Source organism: Pseudophryne corroboree, chromosome 6 (assembly GCF_028390025.1).
Source record: "Pseudophryne corroboree isolate aPseCor3 chromosome 6, aPseCor3.hap2, whole genome shotgun sequence".
Lineage (NCBI taxonomy): Eukaryota > Metazoa > Chordata > Amphibia > Anura > Myobatrachidae > Pseudophryne > Pseudophryne corroboree.
The window spans coordinates 714,867,460-714,888,986 of NC_086449.1; the positions used below are offsets into that span (position 1 = coordinate 714,867,460).

Genomic DNA, 21,527 nt, shown 5'->3' on the forward strand with positions numbered 1-21,527 from the left:
AACAGGCAGTTAGTTATAGGCTATCAGTGTCATAACCTAAACTATGTTTCTAACTGTAAGCATGGCAGCCATTTTTAACATGTTTCCTGTTTTTCTGTTAAGGCTGCCATATAATGTTAATACAAAATTCACTGCAGGCAGTGTTTATATTAACTGGAAGGCTAGCTGAAGGCATGTATTGTAAACTGCATGTATTTTACTGTATACTAGACCTGTGATTATCACTGTATAATAGGCTATTAAGCCTATATTACCTGTATAATAGGCTATTAAGCCTATATTAACACTGCAGCAGGTATTGTAACCTGTCCTGTGAATTTCAGTGTAAGCATGGCATGGGGGCCATTTTAATCATTCCTGTTTCTTCCAGTTTATAATTCCAGAACATTCCGGCCATACACCTCTACTCCACAAGGAGGCGCAGGGGTGTTAGTGGGAATTTTGGTTCAGGTTTCACATAAGTTAGCCATGTAAACTGTATTTCGACATAAATATATAGATATATATATTACACATGTGCAGGTCTGCCCTTTGCTTATTGTGTTGTCTGTATGTATAACTCCAACACAGACTATAAAAACAATAAATGACCAGTAGGTCAATGTCTCAAATTTACAGAGACTAAGGAGACTCTTACATCTAATCCGTCGAATTTAATAAACGACAGATCTTCAATGAGTTTCTTATTTAGAATATCTGACTAAGATTTAAGTCTATTTACCCGTTTCCACATCTAAATGGGAGAATCCGCCATTGCTGAATTTGTCAGTGCAAACATTATAAAGACCCAACATACATTTGGGTCATTAGGATTTATCGTTAATAAGAAGCTGCAGAGTATCTCTGTAAAGCTTCTGCTGACGTCTGTTACCTCGATTCTCGTTTTTTATCAGCACGACAAGGCCAGAAGTTGTTTGGTACTATATTTGATATTCAGGGGAAGCCTGTTTATTCCCAGACCTATGTTAAGCATTGGCAATTCAAAATGACTCCGTTCGACAGAAGCGGTAAGATCGGAGTCTCCGAAGTTACTCCGCCAGCTCTAATGGAGGAGTCTCAGACTTTCCAAAGGTCCAGCTTCCTTTTGGGTGTTAATTTAACTGGTCTTATCATTTAATACAGAATGACAAATTCTATGTCAGACCTCACAGCAATAACTACTCGTGAGAAGGGTACATTAGACCAGCAGTCAGATAGTAGGGGGTTTGGCCAACCACCTATGGATTCAAATAAAAGTACCAAAATCCTATTTTCTCTGGCTTCTTTATGATGCACTCCTGCCTGAGGAGCTGACACTCTTATTAATCAAACTGCGCAGACAGCAAGCTGAGCTGAGCAGTATTCGGGAGCACACGCTAACGCAACTCCTGCATCTAAAGCAGTCCTGCAGCCAAAAGGTCAGCAATGCATCATATAAATTGCCTCCTCCGGTATCAAAACGGAAATTCTTTGGTCCGGTGTTTAAAGTCTTTAGACTTCAGTCTTTTCAAGGCTGTGGTACAAAAACAGTCACGACTTGTAACGCCAGGGCGCTAAAGTCAACAAGCCAGCGGCTTGACGGCCTCTTAGGCCATCTCGAATTTCCAATTGTGGAAGCGCGCCTTTACACGTTACATTTGCCGGGTTACCAGACAGCCAATCATGGATGTATCCACTATTTAAAGGTTAAGGACAAGACTGCCTCTGTCGGACGCAATTAGGCGTTTTGGCAGGTTGGAATTCAGTCTCTGCTGGTTTTCAGCTGTTTTTATTTCCAGGCCTGGTACACCAACAGACTCAGGGTTACTTATTCCCCTCTGTTTGGGGTACAAAAGCCGGAGGGCTCCATCGCAGTCTCAATCAGCAAGTCACTTACTACAGATTGAAAATGAATTTCTGCGGTTAGTATTTGCATATTTGGAGCCACAAGATTGCAAAATTGCGCTTGATTTTCCAAATGCGTATTTACCCATTCCGGTTTGGTCACTGCATCACAGGTTCTTGCGTTTTGCAACACGCCACAACCACTAACCGTTTCAGGTTCTACCGTTTGGCCTCTTGTCAGCGCCTCGGGTATTCACAAAAGTGATGTTGGTGATAATAGCTCATCTTAGAGTCCTGGCAGTAACAATCGTTCCATACTTAGACGATCTGCTCATAAGAACTCTGTCTCAACAGAGGTTCCTCTTACTTGCGCTGCTAACGTACACCACGGTTGCAGTGTCAAGTTCAAACGACTTCAATTCCTAGGTATAATTTATAGATAGGGTAAATCAAACAGATTTTCCTACTACACCAGAACCATCTAGTACAGGCATGTCCAAACTGCGGCCCTCCAGCTGTTGAGAAACTACACATCCCAGCATGCCCTTACACAGCTATTGCATTCTCTGACAGCAAAACTGTGTCAGGGCATGCTGGGATGTGTAGTTTCACAACAGCTGGAGGGCCGCAGTTTGGACATGCCTGATCTAGTATAATTAGTGCAAACGCCACGCACACTAGCGGTACATTGGGTGTTCGCCTATTAGGAACAATTATGTGTTTTCGAAGCGTTTTAATTCGCTGGGTTTCACTCGCATTTTCCCACAGGGGGGCGAGGGTGTCTATACTCTGGCCGAGGGTTTCAGAGTTTAAGGAGTTGTAGTTAAAAAAGATCAGCGACAGGGGTTCGAAAACGGATCACGACAGATTGCTGTCTATAAATGTCCTGGAACTCCGTGCAATTTACAATGCACTACATGTTCGCTTTCAGTCTGTCCAAGTGCAGTCAAACAACGCAACGGCAGTTGCATACAGCCGCATGGCAATGCGGGAGGTAACTCGCATCCTCAATTGCCCAGAACACCATAAGGTGATGTTGTCGACAGGGTTCTTTCCTGGAGTGACATCTGTTAGACAGATGATCTCACCCGTCGGGATTTTCATCCAGAAAACTGGCCATTAAATCCAGAGGTGTCACATGTGGTCCACAGGTGGGGTTACCCTCAGGTGTACATGATAGCATTTCGCCACAATTACAAACGCTCAGTATGTGTACAGAACGACAGATCACAAGGGCAGTGGCGGTGGAGGTTCTCACATTCGCGTGGTAGTACAGCCTTGTGTATTTGGCTCCACCGTTTTCCGCTGCTCTCTCCGTTGCTAAAACGGATCATAAGACAGTTCGTCACAGTCATACTAGTGAGATCTCATGGGCTTCGGAAAGCTTGCTTCTCGAAGCTCCAAGGAATACTTGCACACGATCTTGGCTTGCTCATAATACGTCCAACCTGTTACAACAGGGACCGTTCTTTTACCCCTATTTACCTAGGTACCGCGGCTGCGGTTAACGGGGTGGGGGGTTCAGATTGCCATCTTAAGAAAAGAAATAGGGCATTACAGTATCGGTTATACCATCCATGTTACGAGCTAGGAGCCGCTTACGGCAGCTCATTAATAAAAAAATTTGGTGTGCCTATATAGGTGGTGAGGATCGGAAGTTTCCGACATCATCTTTCCAGTTACCCGTATTCTGTTATTTTACAGACTGGGTGGAATGGAGAACTGCGTTTATCTGCACTGAGGGTGCAGGTATCTGTGTGGTCAAGTTATTTTCAAAGACGTTTGAATCTATTGCATCGGTACACACCTTTCTACAAGGTGTCATCAAAGGGCAGCCTCCATTTATCCTACCTACAGCGCCAGGCGACTTTGAGGTTGGGTTCAGATTTTCTTACAGTTTCATATTTTGAACCCTTACAACAAATTGGGATTAAGTTTCTCACTTGGAAAACGTTGTCTTCTAGCCTTAGCTTCGGCAAGGGTTTTGTTTTCATATTTCGGTGCCTTGTATTCCAAGCCACCGTATTTCAGTTTTCTCATAACAAAGCAGAAATTCGGACGAATTCCGACTTCTTATTCTTCACATCAATACACCAACAGTGGTTCTTGTGTTGACAGCACATTCTAGAATTCTGAATGTGGTACACGCATTACGCGTCTATATGTCCCGAACGTCTACAGTACGTAATACGGATACGTTGGTTGTTCTCTATGATGCTGCCAACTGGGGTTAGCCAGTTTCTCAGCAGAAATTATCCAGTGGGATAAAAATGACTACAAGTCAGGCTTACTTTAAGGCTAGGTTACAATAGCCTACGTCACTAATAGCTCATTCCACAGGTTCTGTGGGAATGTCAAGACCAGCTGGTCGTGGAGCGTCTACGACGCGGCTACATAGCCTTCAGTGCACACGTTTGTGCACGTTTACACGTTATGAAACGGTTGCGGCATCAGCATCTAGCTTTGGCCGCCTACTGTTACAAGTGTCAAACAGCTCTCCCGCCCACGAGGGAAGCTTTGGTACGTCCCAAGAGTACTCCAGTGACCCCTAGTGGATGAAAAAGAAAATAGGATTTTGGTACTTACCAGGTAAATCCTTTTCTTTGAATCCATAGGGGGCACTGGACGCCCACCCAGAGCAGTTTTACCTGGGTTGTTTTAAGCTCAGAGGAGCTTAGGGTAACACGTTTTACCTGGTTTGTATTAAGCTCAAAGGAGCTTATGGTAACACATTTTCACCGATTGGTTCAAACTATAAAGGTCTATCGGTTATGCTGTCAACTGTTTAGTTGACATTAACGTTATGGGTCAACTTTGTTGTTGTCCGTTATGTTATAGGAATTCTCCATTGTCAACCTCTCTATAGTAGTTCGCTCAGTAAAAACACTGGGTTCGTACACTGAGGTACTCTGGGATATGGAGGGGTGGAGAGTTCTAAATTTAAATATTCAGTGCCTTTGTTTCTGCTACGCCGTCCATATCCCAAGAGTACTCCAGTGCCCCCTATGGATTCAAAGAAAAGGATTTACCTGGTAAGTACCAAAATCCTATTTTTGAACCCGTACAGCAAGTGGATATTAAGTTTCTCACTTGGAAAACAGCCTTAGCTTCAGCAAGGCGTGTTTCAGATTTGGGTGCCTTGTCATGCAAGCCACCGTATTTGGTGTTTCATGATGACAGAGTGGAACTTCGGACGAATCCCGCTTTCTTACCAAAGGTAGTGTAATCTCTTCACATCAATCAACCAATAGTAGTTCCTGTGTTAACAGGACATTCTGGAACTCTGGATGTGGTGCGCGCATTACGCGTTTATGTATCCCGAACATCTACAGTTCGTAAGACGGATACGTTGTTTGTTCTCTATGATGCTGCCAAGATGGGTTGGCCAGCTTCTAAGCAGACCTTATCCAGATGGATAAAACTGACTATACGTCAGGCTTACCTTCATGCTAGGTTACACCCGCCTACATCAGTAACAGCTCATTCCACACGTTCTGTGGGAACTTCATGGGCAGCTGGTCGTGAAGCTTCTACGACGCAGCTTTGCCGTGCGGCTACATGGTCATCAGTGCACACGTTTGTGCACTTTTACAAGTTTAATACATTTGCGGCATCAGCATCTAGCTTTGGCCGCCTAGTGTTACAGGTGCCAAACAGCTCTCCCGCCCAAGGGGGTAGCTTTGGTACGTCCCAAGAGTACTCCAGTGACCCCTAGTGGATGAAAAAGAAAATAGGATTTTGGTACTTACCAGGTAAATCCTTTTCTTTGAATCCATAGGGGGCACTGGACGCCCACCCAGAGCAGTTTTACCTGGTTTGTGGTAAGTTCAGGGGATCTTATGGTAACACACTCTCACCGACTGGTTCAAATTATCAAGTTCTATCGGTTATGGTGTCAACTGTTTAGTTGTCAGTAACGTTATGTGTCAACTTCATTGTTGTCCGTTATGTTATATGTAATTCTCCATTGTCAACCTCTCTATAGCTCCTGTTCGGCTCAGTAAAAAACACTGAGGTACTCTGGGATATGGAGGGGTGGAGTGTTCTAAATTTAAATATTCAGTGCCCTGTTCCTGCGGAAGCCGTCCATATCCCAAGAGTACTCCAGTGCCACCTATGGATTCAAAGAAAAGGATTTACCTGGTAAGTACCAAAATCCTATTATCCGCCTGCAGAGTTCCACTTGGGACATTTCTTAAGTTTCCTGCAGGCTGGTGTGGATAAGGGCTTCCGTCTGGGTTCCATTAAGGTCCAGATTTCAGCGCGCTCAATTTTCTTTCAGAAGAAATTGGCAGTGTTGCCAGAAGTTCAAACCTTCTTGCAAGGGTTGCTCCACATACAACCTCCTTTTGTGCCTACGGCACCCTGGGATTTGAATGTGGTGTTGGAATTTCTACAGTACTCCTGGTTTGAACCTCTGCTGACTGTAGAAGACAAGTACCTCACGTGGAAGACTGTGATGTTGCTGGCCCTGGCTTCTGCTAGATGTATCTCAGAATTTGGGACCTTATCGTGTAAACGTCCCTACTTGGTCTTTTACGAGGACAGAGCGGAGCTCAGGGCTATGCAGCAGTTCCTGCCGAAGGTTGCCTCTGTGTTTCACCTGAATCAACCTATTGTGGTTCCGTCAAGTTCTGACACTTTTCTGCTCCTCCGAAGGCATTGGATGCTGTGCGAGCCTTGAAGATCTATGTCAAGCGAAGGGCTCGGATCAGAAAGACGGATTCCTTGTTCATGCTCTATGATGCGCATCAAAAAGGGTTGTCCTGCTTCGAAGCAGTCCATTGCTCGTTGGCTTAGGCTTACTATCCAACAGGCCTGTGTCGGCAGCCTTACCTGTTCCTAAGTCTCTGAAGGTCCACTCTACAAGATCGGTGGGCTTCTTTCTGGGCGGCTGCCCGTGTAGTCTTGGCCTTGCAACTATGCCGAGCTGCTAGCTGGTCAAGGAAGAACACTTTTTTTGTTAAGTTCTACAAGTTTAATACCCTGGCCAAAGAGGATATCCAGTTTGGGCAGGCGGCTCTGCAGCAGTCTCCGCACATTCCCGCCTGTTCTGGAAGCTTTGGGACGTCGTACTAACAGGTCTATTTACTAAGCCTTGCATGGAGATAAAGTACCAGCCGTTTGAAAAATGACAGTTAGTAGCTGGTTGGTTGGGACTTTATCTCCATCCACTTTATCTCCATTCAAGGTTTTGTAAATAGACCCCTAAGTCTCCCCAATATCCCTTATGGATGCTAGAGAAAATAGGATTTTAATTACCTACTTGTAAATCCTTTTCTCGTAGTTCATAAGGGATATTGGGCGCCCGCCTCAATGCGTTGACTTTTCTGCAGGTTCTCTTTATGTGGTTACCTGTTCAGCTGTTGCTGCTGTTCAGCAGTTGCTGTTTGTATGTTTGTGGTATGCTGGTGTATAAATCTCACCACTCATTGTTATTATGTTCCTTCTCTCATGTATGTCCTTTCTCCTTTGGGCACTGTTTTACCTATAACTGCCTGTGGGAGGGGGCATAGAGGGGAGGAGCCAGCACACCCAATTTAAAGTGTACCGGCTCCTTTTGACCCCGTCTATACCATTGTACTACGTTTCCCCAATATTCCTTATGGACTACGAGAAAAGGATTTACAGGTAGGTAATTAAAATCATTTTTTCACGCATGCAGGAAAAGCAACATTTAGCTATAATATTTATCAAGCCACCACCCAGGTATGTCTAGATAGCCTTTCTTGTGTAGATGTTTTTCAGACATTGGTGCCAGGAGACGACTCTTGAATGGTGTCTATTCATGAAGCAGTGAAAAGACTCGAAGTGAGTCTGTGGAGAAGTTGCCTATGGCAGCCAATTGGCTGCTCCGTAAAATTGTTTAGTATGCAAATTATAAATGTTACGTCATTGCTGATTGGTTGCCATAGGCAACTTCGCCACTGGCTCACTTCTCCACACTTTTCACTGCTTCATGAATAGACCCGTTGATTTGTTATATTCTGCTTAATAGCTGTGCATTGGCTAGTTCTGCTACTGAGACAATATATAGGAATGTAGACCAGACTTCTCCACCTTTATCTGCTGTCTACATTCTAGTGCATACTTCTTATTGTCCACCTGGTTCTCCCACAGTTCCCACAGATGCCTTGGCTAACAAGTTATTTGGTGCTCCTGAACCTTCCACCATTGCCAGGTCCTTACCAACCACTGTCCCTGAATCCCCAAATTACCGTAACGCTCGGACTCCACGCACACCACGAACGCCCAGGCTGAAAGACCCGACGCTGACTCCTCGGTTTTACCCTGTAGTGAAAGAGGGCAGGACGATTGACGCAAAGGTAAGGCTTATCCCTTTTCCATGCTTTGTAGGCGCTGGGCTACGTATACATAGTGACTCCATTTGGCTGTGCACTGTGTATTAAACACAGGCATGCTACATGCTATGGGAATTTGTGTTGGGTTTTTTTTTGGTTTTTTTTACTAGCGGGTTAACCCTTCTTATCTCTCTCATCCACACTGATGCAAATAGGAGGTGGTCGGATCAGTACTAATTTTACCCAAACACACAAGCCAGGATGTCTCCTCTTATCAGAGCAGGATGGTGTTTAAATTCCTGGGACTGATCTACCTATTTCATTTACATGTACAATGCTTGCTGCAATGTACAATTGAACCTACAGATAATCCAGGTTCTATAAATTGAAGGACATCTGGACGACCTATAGATGTGTCATAGTGTGAAAACATCTATCGCTTAGGTAGAGATGTATCAAACCTTTAAAGAGGACAGGTGAAGTTGCCAATAGCAACCAATTAGCTATCATTTTATAGGCTAGAAGCTGGTTGCTATGGGCAACTTGTTTTCATAGGGTTTGATGTATCTCTATTCATTTGCTAATAAAAGCACAATCCCATTTGTCTATTAAATGTATTAAATAAAGAAAGAAGCTGCTTCCCAATAGCTAAACCATCATGCATGCTTTATGTTGGCAGACGCCGCGAAAGAGGAAAACGCGTCACAGTTCTAACCCACCCATGGAATGCCACGTTGGGTGGGTGATGGACTCAAGAGAACACCGGCCACGAACTGCGTCTGTGAGGTAAGACACGTGTGTTCGCAACAGGTTGTATAGGGCAATAGTGGAACAATTGTATCCAACCTCCTAAAGAGGATAAATTAAGTTGTCCATAGAAGCCAATCAGCTTCTACCTAATTTTATAGACTGTTGGGTAATTTATAGCTTGAAGCTGATAGGTTATGTCTTCATTGTCTATGTCATGTAGGCAACAAGTTCACTGTAAAGGTTGTTTTCTTATTTGTTGGTTGTTTTTTTGTTTTTGTTGCAGCTCGAACGCCAGTCCATCGGAGGGGGCACCAGCCTTGAGCAACTATGGATGTACACCTCAATCTCTGCCAAAGTTCCAGCATCCTTCCCATGAGTTACTGAAGGAGAATGGATTTACACAACACGTTTACCACAAGTACCGCCGACGTTGCCTTAATGGTAAGGTGTGCCAAGTGCATGCACCTCTGATTTGATTTGTGTAGTCTGTTCTGTGCAACAATTACATTTATTTTCCACACCCACCCCAGAGAGGAAACGGCTAGGCATCGGCCAGTCCCAGGAAATGAACACCCTCTTCCGTTTCTGGTCTTTCTTCCTCCGAGATCACTTCAACAAGAAAATGTATGAAGAATTTCGACAGCTTGCTGTGGAGGACGGGAAGGAAGGATACAGGTCGGTATCTGCTAGTTGGGTCATCATTTTATAATTTCTTTAATAAAGTAGATGAGCAAGGCAGATTTGTTATAGTTTTCATGTGTACTCCATCACACAGGAGGCGTCCTGAGGTGATAAAACCCAGGCGTTTTTGTACTTCGTGGTGTAACACTTACGTTTTCCTTAAAGGTACGGATTGGAGTGCCTTTTCCGATATTACAGCTACGGTCTAGAGAAGAAGTTCCGGGTGGACATTTTCCGAGACTTTCAGGAAGAGACCAGAAGGGACTATGAAACTGGTAATTTTTTCCTTCCCACCTTATTTTTACTAGTGGTTTAGGGTTTTTTAAATAGATGCCATTTTGCTGCTTCCACCCATAATGTAATCGCTGTCTTGTTCTTACTAAAGGTCAGCTATACGGACTTGAAAAATTTTGGGCCTTCTTGAAATATTCCAAAGCCAAACACCTGGACATTGATCCAAAGCTGCAGGAATACCTGAGCAAGTTCCGCCGGCTAGAGGATTTCAGAGTCGATGTAAGTAATGTAGTTTGATGGCTTTTACCAGGATATTGCAAAACATTGTATCCAAATGTGCCTGTTGTCTACTGTTTGGTGGTGTAGAGTACGGTACTTTGTCAAAAAGTTCTTCAAAAAGTTTGGCCACCTTGATCCTCTTCTCCATGGCAGACTGAAATAGTTTTTTTCCTCCTTCATCCACTAAGGGAAACCGGGGTATCTTGGATCCAATAGTTCCTGCATCTTTAGATGCTTCTCCCAAATACCCTGCACACTCCGTATATGTTCCGCCAGTGTAATTAGATGATCTGTGGAGAGACCAGATTGTAAAGCAGCTACCAATTGTTCTGCCTAGGCTTCTACAGCTTTATTTACCCATAGACCTACAAGAGTAGGATGAAGAAGCAATCCTGCTGCCGAATAAATCGACTTCAGATTAGTTTCTAACCTGCGATCTGCTTGTTCTTTTAACGAGGTAGCACCTGCTTCCGGTAGAATAATCTTCTTAGGTAATCTAGATAGAGAAGGATCTACCAGAGGTGGGGTTTCCCACTTAACTCTATTTTCCTCAGGGAAGGGAGAAGAAAGCAGAAGTCTGCGTGTCACTTGAAACTTTCTATCAGGATTTTTCCATGCCGGACCTAAATGGTCATCTAGTTCTGTTGAAGCTAGAAAGGTAATATTGAAAAAGGAAGGTTGAGGAGGAGTCGGGTCTGATTCCGAAACCTGTAAAACCTGATGCACTGCTAAGATTAGTGCGTCTAAGCCTTCTTGTTCATTCTCTGCTTCATCCTGAACTAAGTCCGTATGTAAATCCTCCTTTTCTTCCAATGTGGGCATATCCTCTGGGTCGGATTCATCAGACTGTAATACTAGAGAAAATAGTCTCTTCTTTGAACACATTTGTGGATTAAAAGAAGTAGGAGATTTAGCTAAACCCATGGTTTTAGTCTGTGCTTCCACTGACTTAGCTAAATTCTGTGCCCACTCTGGTTCTGACATCTGAATCTGCGTTCTGTCTGCCTCCCTATCCTTGCAAGAAGCAGCCAGTTCTGCAGAAAGGTCAGACATAACCCCAGTTAGCTGTGATAGCCATGCTGAAGTGGAATCTTGTAGTACTGTAGTAGGCTCTGCAGATGGAACATCCTCACAAGCCTCAAAATATGACATCTGTCTGTTGGGTACATTTTGTGTTGCACCTTTTACATGATTGAAGCTTTAAAAGAAGTGCTTCTGTCTGTCATCTTGTCAAGTGAGAAAAAGACAGAAAGGAAACAGTTAAACTAATTAGAGGGAAGGAGAAGCCACATATGCCCTATGAGCGCTGATACAGCTATAGGTGTAAATGCACTGGCATCTTATCTACACAAACTTTTATCAACACTACAATCCCACAGTAACACACTCTACCAGAACACCCCGTTACAGCTGTCACCGCTCAGGAAGATGGCTACTGCCTCGTGGTGAGAGCATTGTGCGGGGAATAACCAAAGGAAGAAGCCGTGCGGCGCGTAGCTCCGCCCCCTCCATTATGGTCCCTAATTCAAACATGCTTCTATGTAAATGGCCCTGGGTTCTACTCGCCCTCCTGCCTTGCTGACCGAATGGGCACTGGCTAAGGGGATTCTAACAGCTGCATGCAGCTCTGAACGCACCCCAGAGAACCCTGACTGCAGTTTAAAGAAACTGTGATAGGGTCCCTCCAGTAGCTCCCACGATGCAGACAGGCAGGAGCAGTAGGCTGCCTGTCTGTCCTCAGAGTTATTGAAGATTTCTCTGGAGAAGCACAGAGAGAGAGGTCCGGCTCCCTCGAGCACATTTTCTAAACTGATCTGGAGGTAGGTCATAGAGGGGAGGAGCCAGTCACAATTCGAAAGAATTTAAAGTGCCCCGCCTCCACTTGTCATCAATCTTTACCCTACCATAAAGATCCTCCAGTGTCCCCTGTGGAATAGGAGAAATGGATTTACCGTTAAGTACCAAAATCCTGATTTATCCTTCATCCACTAGGGGCCACTGGAGCGCAGTTACAATGGGGACGTCCCAGAGCTCCCAAGACGGGAGGGAGAGCGCCGAGAGTCCTGTAAAACCGCTCGGCCAAACTGTGATGCAGAGGCCACAAAAGTGTCAAACCTGTAGAATTTGACACGTATGTCGGCCCGACCAAGTAGCCGCCCAACATAAAGTAGTCATGGAGACCCCACGGGCAGCCGCCCGCGAAGGCCCCAAAGAGCGCGTAGAGTGCGCTGAAATTGAAGACTCAGGTTCCCGAGAAGCTGCCAAATAAGCTTGTCTGATGGTCAGCCGAATCCATCGTGACAAAGTCTGCTTAGAAGCCGGACAACCACGGCGGGCAGCATTGTATAGAACAAATAAAGAGTCGGACTTCCGAATAGCCAAAGTCCTATCCACATAGATCTTGAGCACCCTGACAACGTCCAATGATATCGAATCCGGAGAGTCCACCGAGAGGGCCGGAACCACAAGTGGCTGATTGATGTGAAATTCAGACACCACCATAGGTAGAAAAGACATGCGAGTACGGAGCTCGGCCCTATCCGCATGAAACACCAGGTAAGGAGGTCGACAAGAGAGAGCCCCAAGTTCCGACACCCTTCTGGCCAGAGCCAGGAGAAGGACCACCTTCCAGGTTAGATATTTCATCTCCACTGACTCCAGAGGCTCAAACGACGAAGACTGCAGAAAAGAAAGGACCAGATTGAGGTCCCATGGTGCTGTCAGAGGGCGAAAGGGAGGCTGTATTCGTAGAACCCCCTGAAAAAGTCTGAACTTCCGGCAGCAAGGCTAACTTCTTCTGGAAGAAAACCGAAAGAGCAGAGATCTGCACCTTTAGTGAACCCAGTCTTAAGACTGCCGAGAAACCCGCCTGCAAAAAACTGAGAAGGCGGGCCAAGCGAAAAACTGAAGGAGAAAATTCTCGATGTTCACACCAGGCTACATAAGCCTTCCAAATGCGGTAGTAGTGAGACGATGTGACTGACTTTCTAGCCCGAAGCATAGTAGGTATAACCGTACGAGGAATCCCCTTCCTTTTCAAGATGGCCTTCTCAACAGCCACGCCGTCAAACGTAGCCTGGATAAAGAAAAGGACCCTGTTGTAGTAGATCGTCCCGTAGTGGCAGGGGCCAAGGCTCGGCTACTGACAACAGGTGTAGGGTGGAGTACCAAGCCCTGCGTGGCCAATCTGGAGCCACCAGGAGGACCAGAGCGTTTTCTCTCTTGATGCGTTGCAGAACCCGAGGCAACAGCGGGGAAGGAGGAGGAAAGAGGTAAACGATCCGAAAATTCCAAGGAGCCGTGAAGGCATCCACGCCCGCCGCCGCCGGGTCCCTCATTCGAGAGTAATAAAGAGGCAGCTGATGGTTCAGGCGGGACGCCATGACGTCGATCTGTCGTTTTCCCCACCGGCGGACCAGCTGAGAAAACACCTGGGGATGGAATGACCACTCTCCTGGGTGCATGTCCTGTCGGCTGAGATGATCGGCTTCCCAATAGTCCACTCCTGGAATGAATATCGCAGAGAAGAACAGAGCATACTCCTCCGCCCAGAGAAGGATGTTGGTGACCTCCCTCATTGCCGCACGGCTGCGAGTGCCGCCCTGACAGTTGATGTACGCTACCGTCGTGGCGTTGTCGGACTGAACTCTGACCGCTCGACCGCGCAGCAGGTAATGTGCCTGAAGTAGGGCGTTGTATACTGCCCGTAGTTCGAGAATGTTTATGGGGAGAGCGGATTCGTGAATCGACCAGCGCCCCTTAAAACCGATGTTCGAGGGTCACTGCCCCCCAGCCTCGCAGACTTGCGTCTGTGGTGAGAGTCCAATCCCACACGCCGAACCGCCTTCCTTCCAACAGATGTGCCGACTGGAGCCACCAGAGGAGTGACAACCGTGCCTTTGGAGATGGCGTCACCCGCTGATGAAGGAACAGATGAGATCCTGACCACTGATGGAGAAGACACAGCTGAAGCAGTCGAGAGTGGAAGAGCTTTGAATGCCGCTACCATCTTTCCCAGAAGGCGAATGCACAGATACACTGACACCTAACTGTGTCGAAGTACCGACCTTACCAGTGTCTGCAGAGACAGGATCTTGTCCTGAGGAAGGAAAACCTTCTGACGGACCGTGTCGAGAATCATCCCCAAAAACAGCAACCGTTGTGAGGGGCATAGGTGAGACTTCGGGAAGTTCAGGATCCACCCGTGCCGAATCAGAAGCTCCTGCGTTATCCGGATATTCTGAAGTAACAGGTCTGCCGAGCGTGCCTTTATTAGCAGATCGTCCAGATAGGGAACAATCGTCACACCCTGCTTCCGAAGTAGGGCCATCATGACCGCCATGACATTTGTGAACACTCTGGGAGCAGAAGAGAGACCGAACGGAAGGGCCTGGAAATGAGCGTCCCGTATCGCGCCCCGGAGAAAAGCCTGATGAGGAGGCCAAATGGGAACATGCAAGTATGCATCCTTGATGTCTAAGGACGCCAGAATCTCGTTTTGCTCCAACCCCGCAATAATAGACTGGAGGGACTCCATCTTGAACTTGAATACCCACAAATACGGATTGAGATCCCTCAAGTTCAGGATTGGCCTGACCGAGCCGTCCGGCTTCGGTACGAGAAACAGGCTTGAGTAATAGCCCTGCTTCCGATGATGAGAGAAAATAGGGATCAGTACCTTTGCGGATAGAAGCTTCTGGACCGCTGCCTGTAAGCAACTCTTCTGTTGTCGGAAACTGGTAAACACGTGGTAAAAAACCACTGGGGCGGTCGTCCTTGAAAGTTGAGCTTGTAACTGCAAATGATGAGATCCCTGACCCAAGCATCTGGACAGGACTGTACCCAGACCTCCCTGAAATCCCACAGACAAGCTCCCACCCTGTGGTCTCCCAGGTGGGAGGGAAGCCCGTCATGCGGTGGTAGTGGTGGAGGACTTAACCTCTTACTGGGTTAAGGCTGTGGAACCTCTACCCCTATGGCCACGGGAGGCGGAAGCTCCTCCCCTGGCCTGTCCTCGAAACCTGGAAGGGGCACGAAAGGAGGGACCCCTATATGGCCTGCGAGGGGCTGGAGCAGCAGAAGGAAGATAAGTCAACTTACCTCCAGTGGCCTGAGAAATCTAGGCATCCAGATCCTTACCGAACAGGACCTCTCCCGTAAAGGGCAACACTTCTGCTGCCCTTTTGGACTCCGTATCCGCCTGCCACTGCCGCAGCCAGAGAGCTCTGCGGGCCGAAATTGCTAAAGCGGAAATCCTAGCCCTAAGGATACAGATGTCCTTGGAAGCCTCGCAAAGATAAAGGGCTGGTTCACGATTGTGTTCCACCAACTGTATCAGCTGATCCGCTGGCAAATCCTCACAAATTCCAGAGGACAATTGCTCCGCCCAAGCTTCCATCGCATTGTTGACCCAACAACCTACCTGCGCCAGGCGATGTAACACCCCCGCCGCCGAGTAAATAGTCTTCAAGGTGGTTTCCAACTTCCTAGCCGATGCTTCCTTCAGCGAAGTCTCTCCAGGAACCGGCAGAACAGTCTTCTTGGACAGATGAGACACCGAAGGATCCACAATCGGAGAGGTTTCCTAGCGTTTCCGGCTATCTACGGGAAAAGGATAGGAAGACAAAATTTTCCTTGATACCTGAAACTTCGCATCTGGATGTTTCCAGGCTGCTGTTATGAGCGCATCTAGCTCCTACGAAACTGGAAAGGTCACTGGCAGGCATTGGTTGGTGCCAAACCTTGAAGGGCGTAAGGCGTCCTGCTCCGTCTCCTCCACCTGTAAAACTGAGCGAATAGCAGTAATAAGAGCCTCAATACCCTGAGCTACTGGTTCAGAGTCCTCGTACACCTGATCGTCGTCAGTATCCTGTATATCTACCACCGCCTCATCTAATTGAGGCATATCATCGTCTGATTCCTGCAACACAGAGGCTAGCAATCTCTTTTTAGAAGCCTGTGGGGGGGGACTAAAGGACGGTGTTGGGAAGGGATTATGGCCCTAGAGAGCCTTTCAACTGATTTCGCTAGGGAAATAGCCCATGCTGGTTCAGGCTCCGGTACCAGGACAAGCTGTCGGAACCGGGCCGCCTCTCTCTCTCTTCCCGAGAAGCCTTCAGTACCCCAGTCATCAGGGACATAACCTCTGTAAGCTGTGTTGTCCAAACGGGTGCTCTGGGGTTCTGATGAGGGCTGCGCAGAAGGCTCTGACCCACAATCCTCACATAAAAGGGAATTATCAGACTGTCCCTGGGTGAACTTTACAGAACACTTGAACCCTTTCCAGCCATGGCAGCACCTGTCACACTCCCCCACACACACACACACACACACACACACACACAGCAATAGGCAGGGGGAGCAGGGAGAAGCGCAGCCACAGCAGCCCTATTAATCCTGCACGTTACTGTGCAGAGTAAGGTCACTATACACAAACTACAGGTGCCACTCTAGTTTGCCCCCTGTCCCCACTGAAACAGCTCACTGTGCCTCCGATTGTCCCCTTCTCCGCGCTGCAGCATTGTAAAATGGCTGCCAGCGCGCGCTGAGCCCGGCGGTACAGAGCTGGATTAAGCTCCGCCCCCTCCCATAATGGCGCCAGATTTGAACTTGCTGCTTGCCTCCAGCGGTATCTCCTTGCCGGCTCCGTGAGCCGCGCTGGGGGGAAGGGGGTTTGAGTGAAAGTGAGCAGAGGCCGGGGAGCGGCCGGAGATTAGGGGGATGTGAGCCGCCTAAGACCAGCGCGGGGAGAAGCCGCGGCTGTGTCTTTTCAACAACTCTGCATAAAAAGTAATTTAAGCAGTGAGCTTCCCCAGACCTAAAAATGAGTGACTATTTAATAGTACAAGCTCTTTCATACCACCGCTGCTGCTGACTGATGGAGTGGCCCCGACACGCGCCGCACGCAGCGGTGTCCTGCCACAATACTCACCGCTGACTGAACGTCCCCGACACGTGCCACACGCAGCGATGTCCGGCCAGCTCCGGAGAGCCAGTGTCTCCTTCAGCCGGGGACCATCCCGAGCTGCACGCAGCTGTGATGGGACCCCGCCGGCAGCTCCCGCGGTGCAGACTGGCAGAGGCAGAGCTGCCAGTCTGTGAAGAAAGAAAAGAAAAAAAAAATTCTTAAGAGAGAACCCAAGAGTGACCAGCTCCCTTGGGCACAAAACAAAGACTGGCTTGGAGGGGAGACATAGTAGGGGAGGAGATAGCCACAGTATAAGAGTTTTATAGTGCCAGCTCCCAGTTAATGCCTACTATTTCCCCATTGTAACTGTGCTCCAGTGTCCCCTAGTGGATGAAGGAGAAATATCGTTTTGTTCTTTTTTTAATATTTTTTGCCCCAATAGCCACATGTATTGTGAATTTGTCTTTTTTCCACTACTGTTCTGGGGCAAGAGATCTTACAACACTTGTCTTGTACAAGCAGGGAAGGCAGACATTTTTCTGTAGCTCAGTGATGTCCAATAGCTGCTGTTTACGAGGGCAAGAGTGGTACAAGGCTTTTGTAGAGATTGTATGCCACTAACCACTGTATCTGTAGACTTGCTCATGGTGATTGTGTAACTAATACATTTTTCAAACCCCTTCCTTTTCAGCCACCAATGGGAGAGGATGGAGGATCCCGAAGGCGCCATTCATCAACAGGCGAGGGCAGAAAAAGATACCCTTCTCAGTCTTCCAGCAAAGGATCCACTCATCAGGCCCAAGCTTCATCCCATAACCCAACAAAGGAGGACGCCAAAGGACATAGCCACCCCTCATTTGCTACATTGGATTCCCAAACACCAGGAGGGGGGAAGTAAAGCGGATTACATTGGAAAAGAATGATTGTTTTGGGGGAGGGAACACAAGGGTGAATTCCTGGATGTGCGATGAATTTGTGGTTCACAAACAGAATGGGCTCCCCGCCACATCTCACGGGCTTTCATTCTACAAAAAGCAGAGACTCCATGTTTTGGAGCAGACTGACTGTTCCCGCGGCTTTCCTGTAAGGGTGGCATTGCTTATACCCAAAAAAAGGAAGAAAATCTTAGTTTGCTTAGGGGTATAAAATTTTAGGCTCTCCCTTCTTTTTTATTTTTTTATTTTTCTTTTAGCAGGAACCTGGTGGAAGGGGCTCGAGTTGGGAGGGAGAATTTTTGTTTTTTTATTTTCCTTTTCGTTCTTTTAAATTATTGAAATTGCTACCCTCCCCTCTGAGCAGGGGCACTCTGGGTGGTGGATTGAGTGCAGGACTCATCTCTGCTGATTGCTGGACTGGCTGTTACAGGCTTGGAAGGACAAAATATCATCACTGGCAAAAGAAAACAATCAAGTGCTTTGAAGCCACCTGGGGTCCACCTGGTGTGTGGGTGGTTGCGATCGATTCCTCTCCTGGACGCAATGTAGAGGGACTGGCTGTCCACTTGGTGACAAAGTTTCTCTTGGCTTGATTTCTTCCCACAGCATGATCATTGAACACCTTTACACACAGCTCACCACTTTCACAACAGCCCTGCGTTCATTTCTTTTATTTTTAAAGATATATATATATATTTTTATTTTTTTTGTTTTATTGTTACTTCAGACTGTGAAAGATAACTACAGAAAAAAAAACTATGGATGCATATAAAAAAAAGGAAAAAAAACACGTAAAAACAAAAAATGACTGCCTTTACTTTCCCCTTAAAGTTATACTAGGAAATGACAAAGCAAACAGTACAAAAAGTTGCCTTATTGTAACCTTGAAACTCGCAGCGAGCTGACCTTCTTTTCAGATATGGTGGCAGCCAATAAAAACAAGGACTGCAGATCGGTGACGACAAGCAAGCAGTTTTGGGGGTTTTTTTGGCTTGATTTTTTTGTTCCTCTCATCACTGCCACTTATTTCAACGGAGATGATTTCTTCATGTTTGCTTACCCCCCGCCCAGTGCGTTTCTGGGCATTTATAAAACTATGTTCCAGTAAATGCAGAGAGAACTTTTTTTTTTTTTTTTTTTTAACCCCCCTTTCCCTTCACTTCTTTGTGGGACGTATGGATTTAAGGTTATCTTATCTGTATTTTTTTTATATATATATATATATATATATATATATATATATATATATATAGTTTTTGCATCTGCTGTGTCTTTGGGCATCTACAGGGCTTAATTCTACCAAATGTTGGCATGGTGGCTAGCATGGTGATCCTACATTGTACGACCTGGCGTCTTTGTAGGTTAGGTGTGAGTTTAGAGCACCAATAAACAGACCCATTTTGACTGGTTAGCCATAATCACTGCCACGGTTTAGTAAGTAAGGCCTTGGTTCTCAAATTGAAGTAAGAATGTGGTGTTAACACTCACACTATGGATACCTGAGAGAAGTTAAAAAAAAAAAAGGTAAAAATGTTTTTATTTTTTGTGTAGCGGCATGACCTATACTGCCATTTCGTGCACGGAGAATTTTCATTGCATTATATAGGGAGAGTCAGGGAAAGGTGTAAGGTGGCCAGGGTACCCTAAGTATAGGGTAATATAGTTGTGATGACCAAGGCAAAGATGCCTTGAGCTGTTCATGTAGAGAGATGACCCATAAGCCTTTGTTTCACCATTAACCTTTTATAAAAGTGATCTCCATTTAGTGATGGTTAAAATATACCTGCCTCCTGCATGCAAAAGAATGCAGCCATTTTATAGGTGGAGCCAAAATTCTTCGTAATGCACCCAGTCAATGAATTAGGCATTGGTAAAATCACTATCATGGTGCACTGAGGGAATTGATAGGCTAAATATTGATTTAGCCCACAGAATGGCTGCCCCGCTGCCTTTTGGCAACAGGTATGCTTTAATGGCAAGCTAGAAGAACCTCTTTGTGCATCAGCAGTTGCTGGATTGAATCACGCTGGAGGTGGTTGTTTTTTCTTTGGTTTAATTGTTTTTACCCCTGTCCCTCAACAAGTACAAAGTCGATATTCATGCAATATGGTTTGATTGCATCAAATAAATTTAGGGCTGGATCCTTAAGGAAATACTTTTTTGTTGATTACATAACAAATGCTAATGGTTCCCTTTATTTTGCCTGCTGTTAAAAATGAATTCACCCAAAGCAATCACCATTGCTGGTGTTTAGTTGCCAGCATGCCATTTCTCCCTACTTTTTATAGTAGCGTGGTCCACTGGGGGGGGGGAGGGGAGTACAGGTGTGGGAAGAGATCTTGGAATCCTTTCAAAGACATCTTGATGGTGCTTTAAGAAAACCTCTCAATACCGCCTCCTTCATTTATATTGAATGCAGAGGAAAGGGTAATCGTAGCCCAAAATGTGGTTTTGGGGTCTGTTTGTGATAAGGAACTTATATCTCCTAATATGTATAGAGATATAAATATTATATATATATTTCAGACATGATAGCTGCTCGCATCCTTTTTTTTCCCTAGCCTACGTCTTGTTTTTATGTTGGAAATTTGACTGCAGTTTTTTGGCTTAAACTGCTCCTCCCTTGATTTGTATTTGGCATTAGGCAAATGGAAGGAATTAAAAATTTCCTCACCTTGTTGCTCCTTATAAGAAACTTTTAATTTCTTTAGTACTGGTGACCTTCACTCTATAACGGTACCAGGCTACCTAGCGTCAGCACAGGAACTTCTTCATACAATTTTCTGAATTTTAGCTTTCTCCTCCAAAAAAAGACACGTAGTTGATGCATTCTGACAATTATTATTTTTTATTTTTATTTTTTGGCTCCCAGATGTTGACAGAGAGTGAGCACATGTTCAGACGTTCTAGGTTTCACAACGCTTTGGGCCTTAGACTCATTCTCAAAGCATCATGCACTTGGCTTCTTAAATAATCCCAATTACCCCCCCTCACAAATCCCTTTTCAACACTGAAATACCACACACGCAAAGGTCACTGATTTGACTTAATCCATGCAAGCTGCTGCCTCCCAACATGGAATGCTACAAGTACATAATCTTGCCCGTTATACTCCAATAAATCATAAGAGTACAGAAGAAAAATTTTAAAACCTTTAAAAAAAAAAAATAAAAAAAGAAAGAAATATATATAAAATGTAAAATACTTGAATGAGCGCTTGTATTATAACATTAATATTATTCAGAGTATCCATTCTTATTGCGTTTATGATTTGCTTTATAGCTGTGCTTTAGTCATGGTAATTTGTGGTAATTCTACTTTTTCCTTTTTAATACAAAAAAAATGTATAAAATAAAAACTTAAAGACCAATTCTATGTTGCAGTTATTTTGAATTATTTTTCTTAATTTTTACATCTTAGAAGGGTTTTCAGTGACTGAACTAGATCATTTGTGCTGGGGAATTTGTATTACTTCAGGTCCAGCGTGACTTGCCAGCCCCTACGCACAAAATAGTTAAACTTAAATCACTGTTTTGAGAATAATTTACTTCTTACGTCCTAGAGGATGCTTGGGTTCCATTTAGTACCATAGGGTATAGACTGGTCCACTAGGAGCCACTGGCACTTTAAGAGTTT

The 21,527-nt window shown here is 45.6% G+C and overlaps 1 protein-coding gene across 6 annotated transcripts in view; it reads left to right on the forward strand.

Moving 5' to 3' along the window:
• LARP1 (La ribonucleoprotein 1, translational regulator) overlaps positions 1–21,266 on the forward strand; it is a 145,287-nt gene extending 124,021 nt beyond the window's left edge. For all 6 annotated transcript variants that reach the window (XM_063928359.1, XM_063928360.1, XM_063928361.1 and 3 more), the window contains 7 exons: positions 7,924–8,129; positions 8,785–8,891; positions 9,139–9,296; positions 9,386–9,530; positions 9,702–9,811; positions 9,922–10,049; positions 17,648–21,266. In XM_063928359.1, coding sequence (XP_063784429.1) covers positions 7,924–8,129; positions 8,785–8,891; positions 9,139–9,296; positions 9,386–9,530; positions 9,702–9,811; positions 9,922–10,049; positions 17,648–17,854 — 1,061 coding nt within the window. In that variant the 3' untranslated portion in view covers positions 17,855–21,266. The remainder of the gene's footprint in view (positions 1–7,923; positions 8,130–8,784; positions 8,892–9,138; positions 9,297–9,385; positions 9,531–9,701; positions 9,812–9,921; positions 10,050–17,647) is intronic.
• Positions 21,267–21,527: the final 261 nt, after the last annotated feature.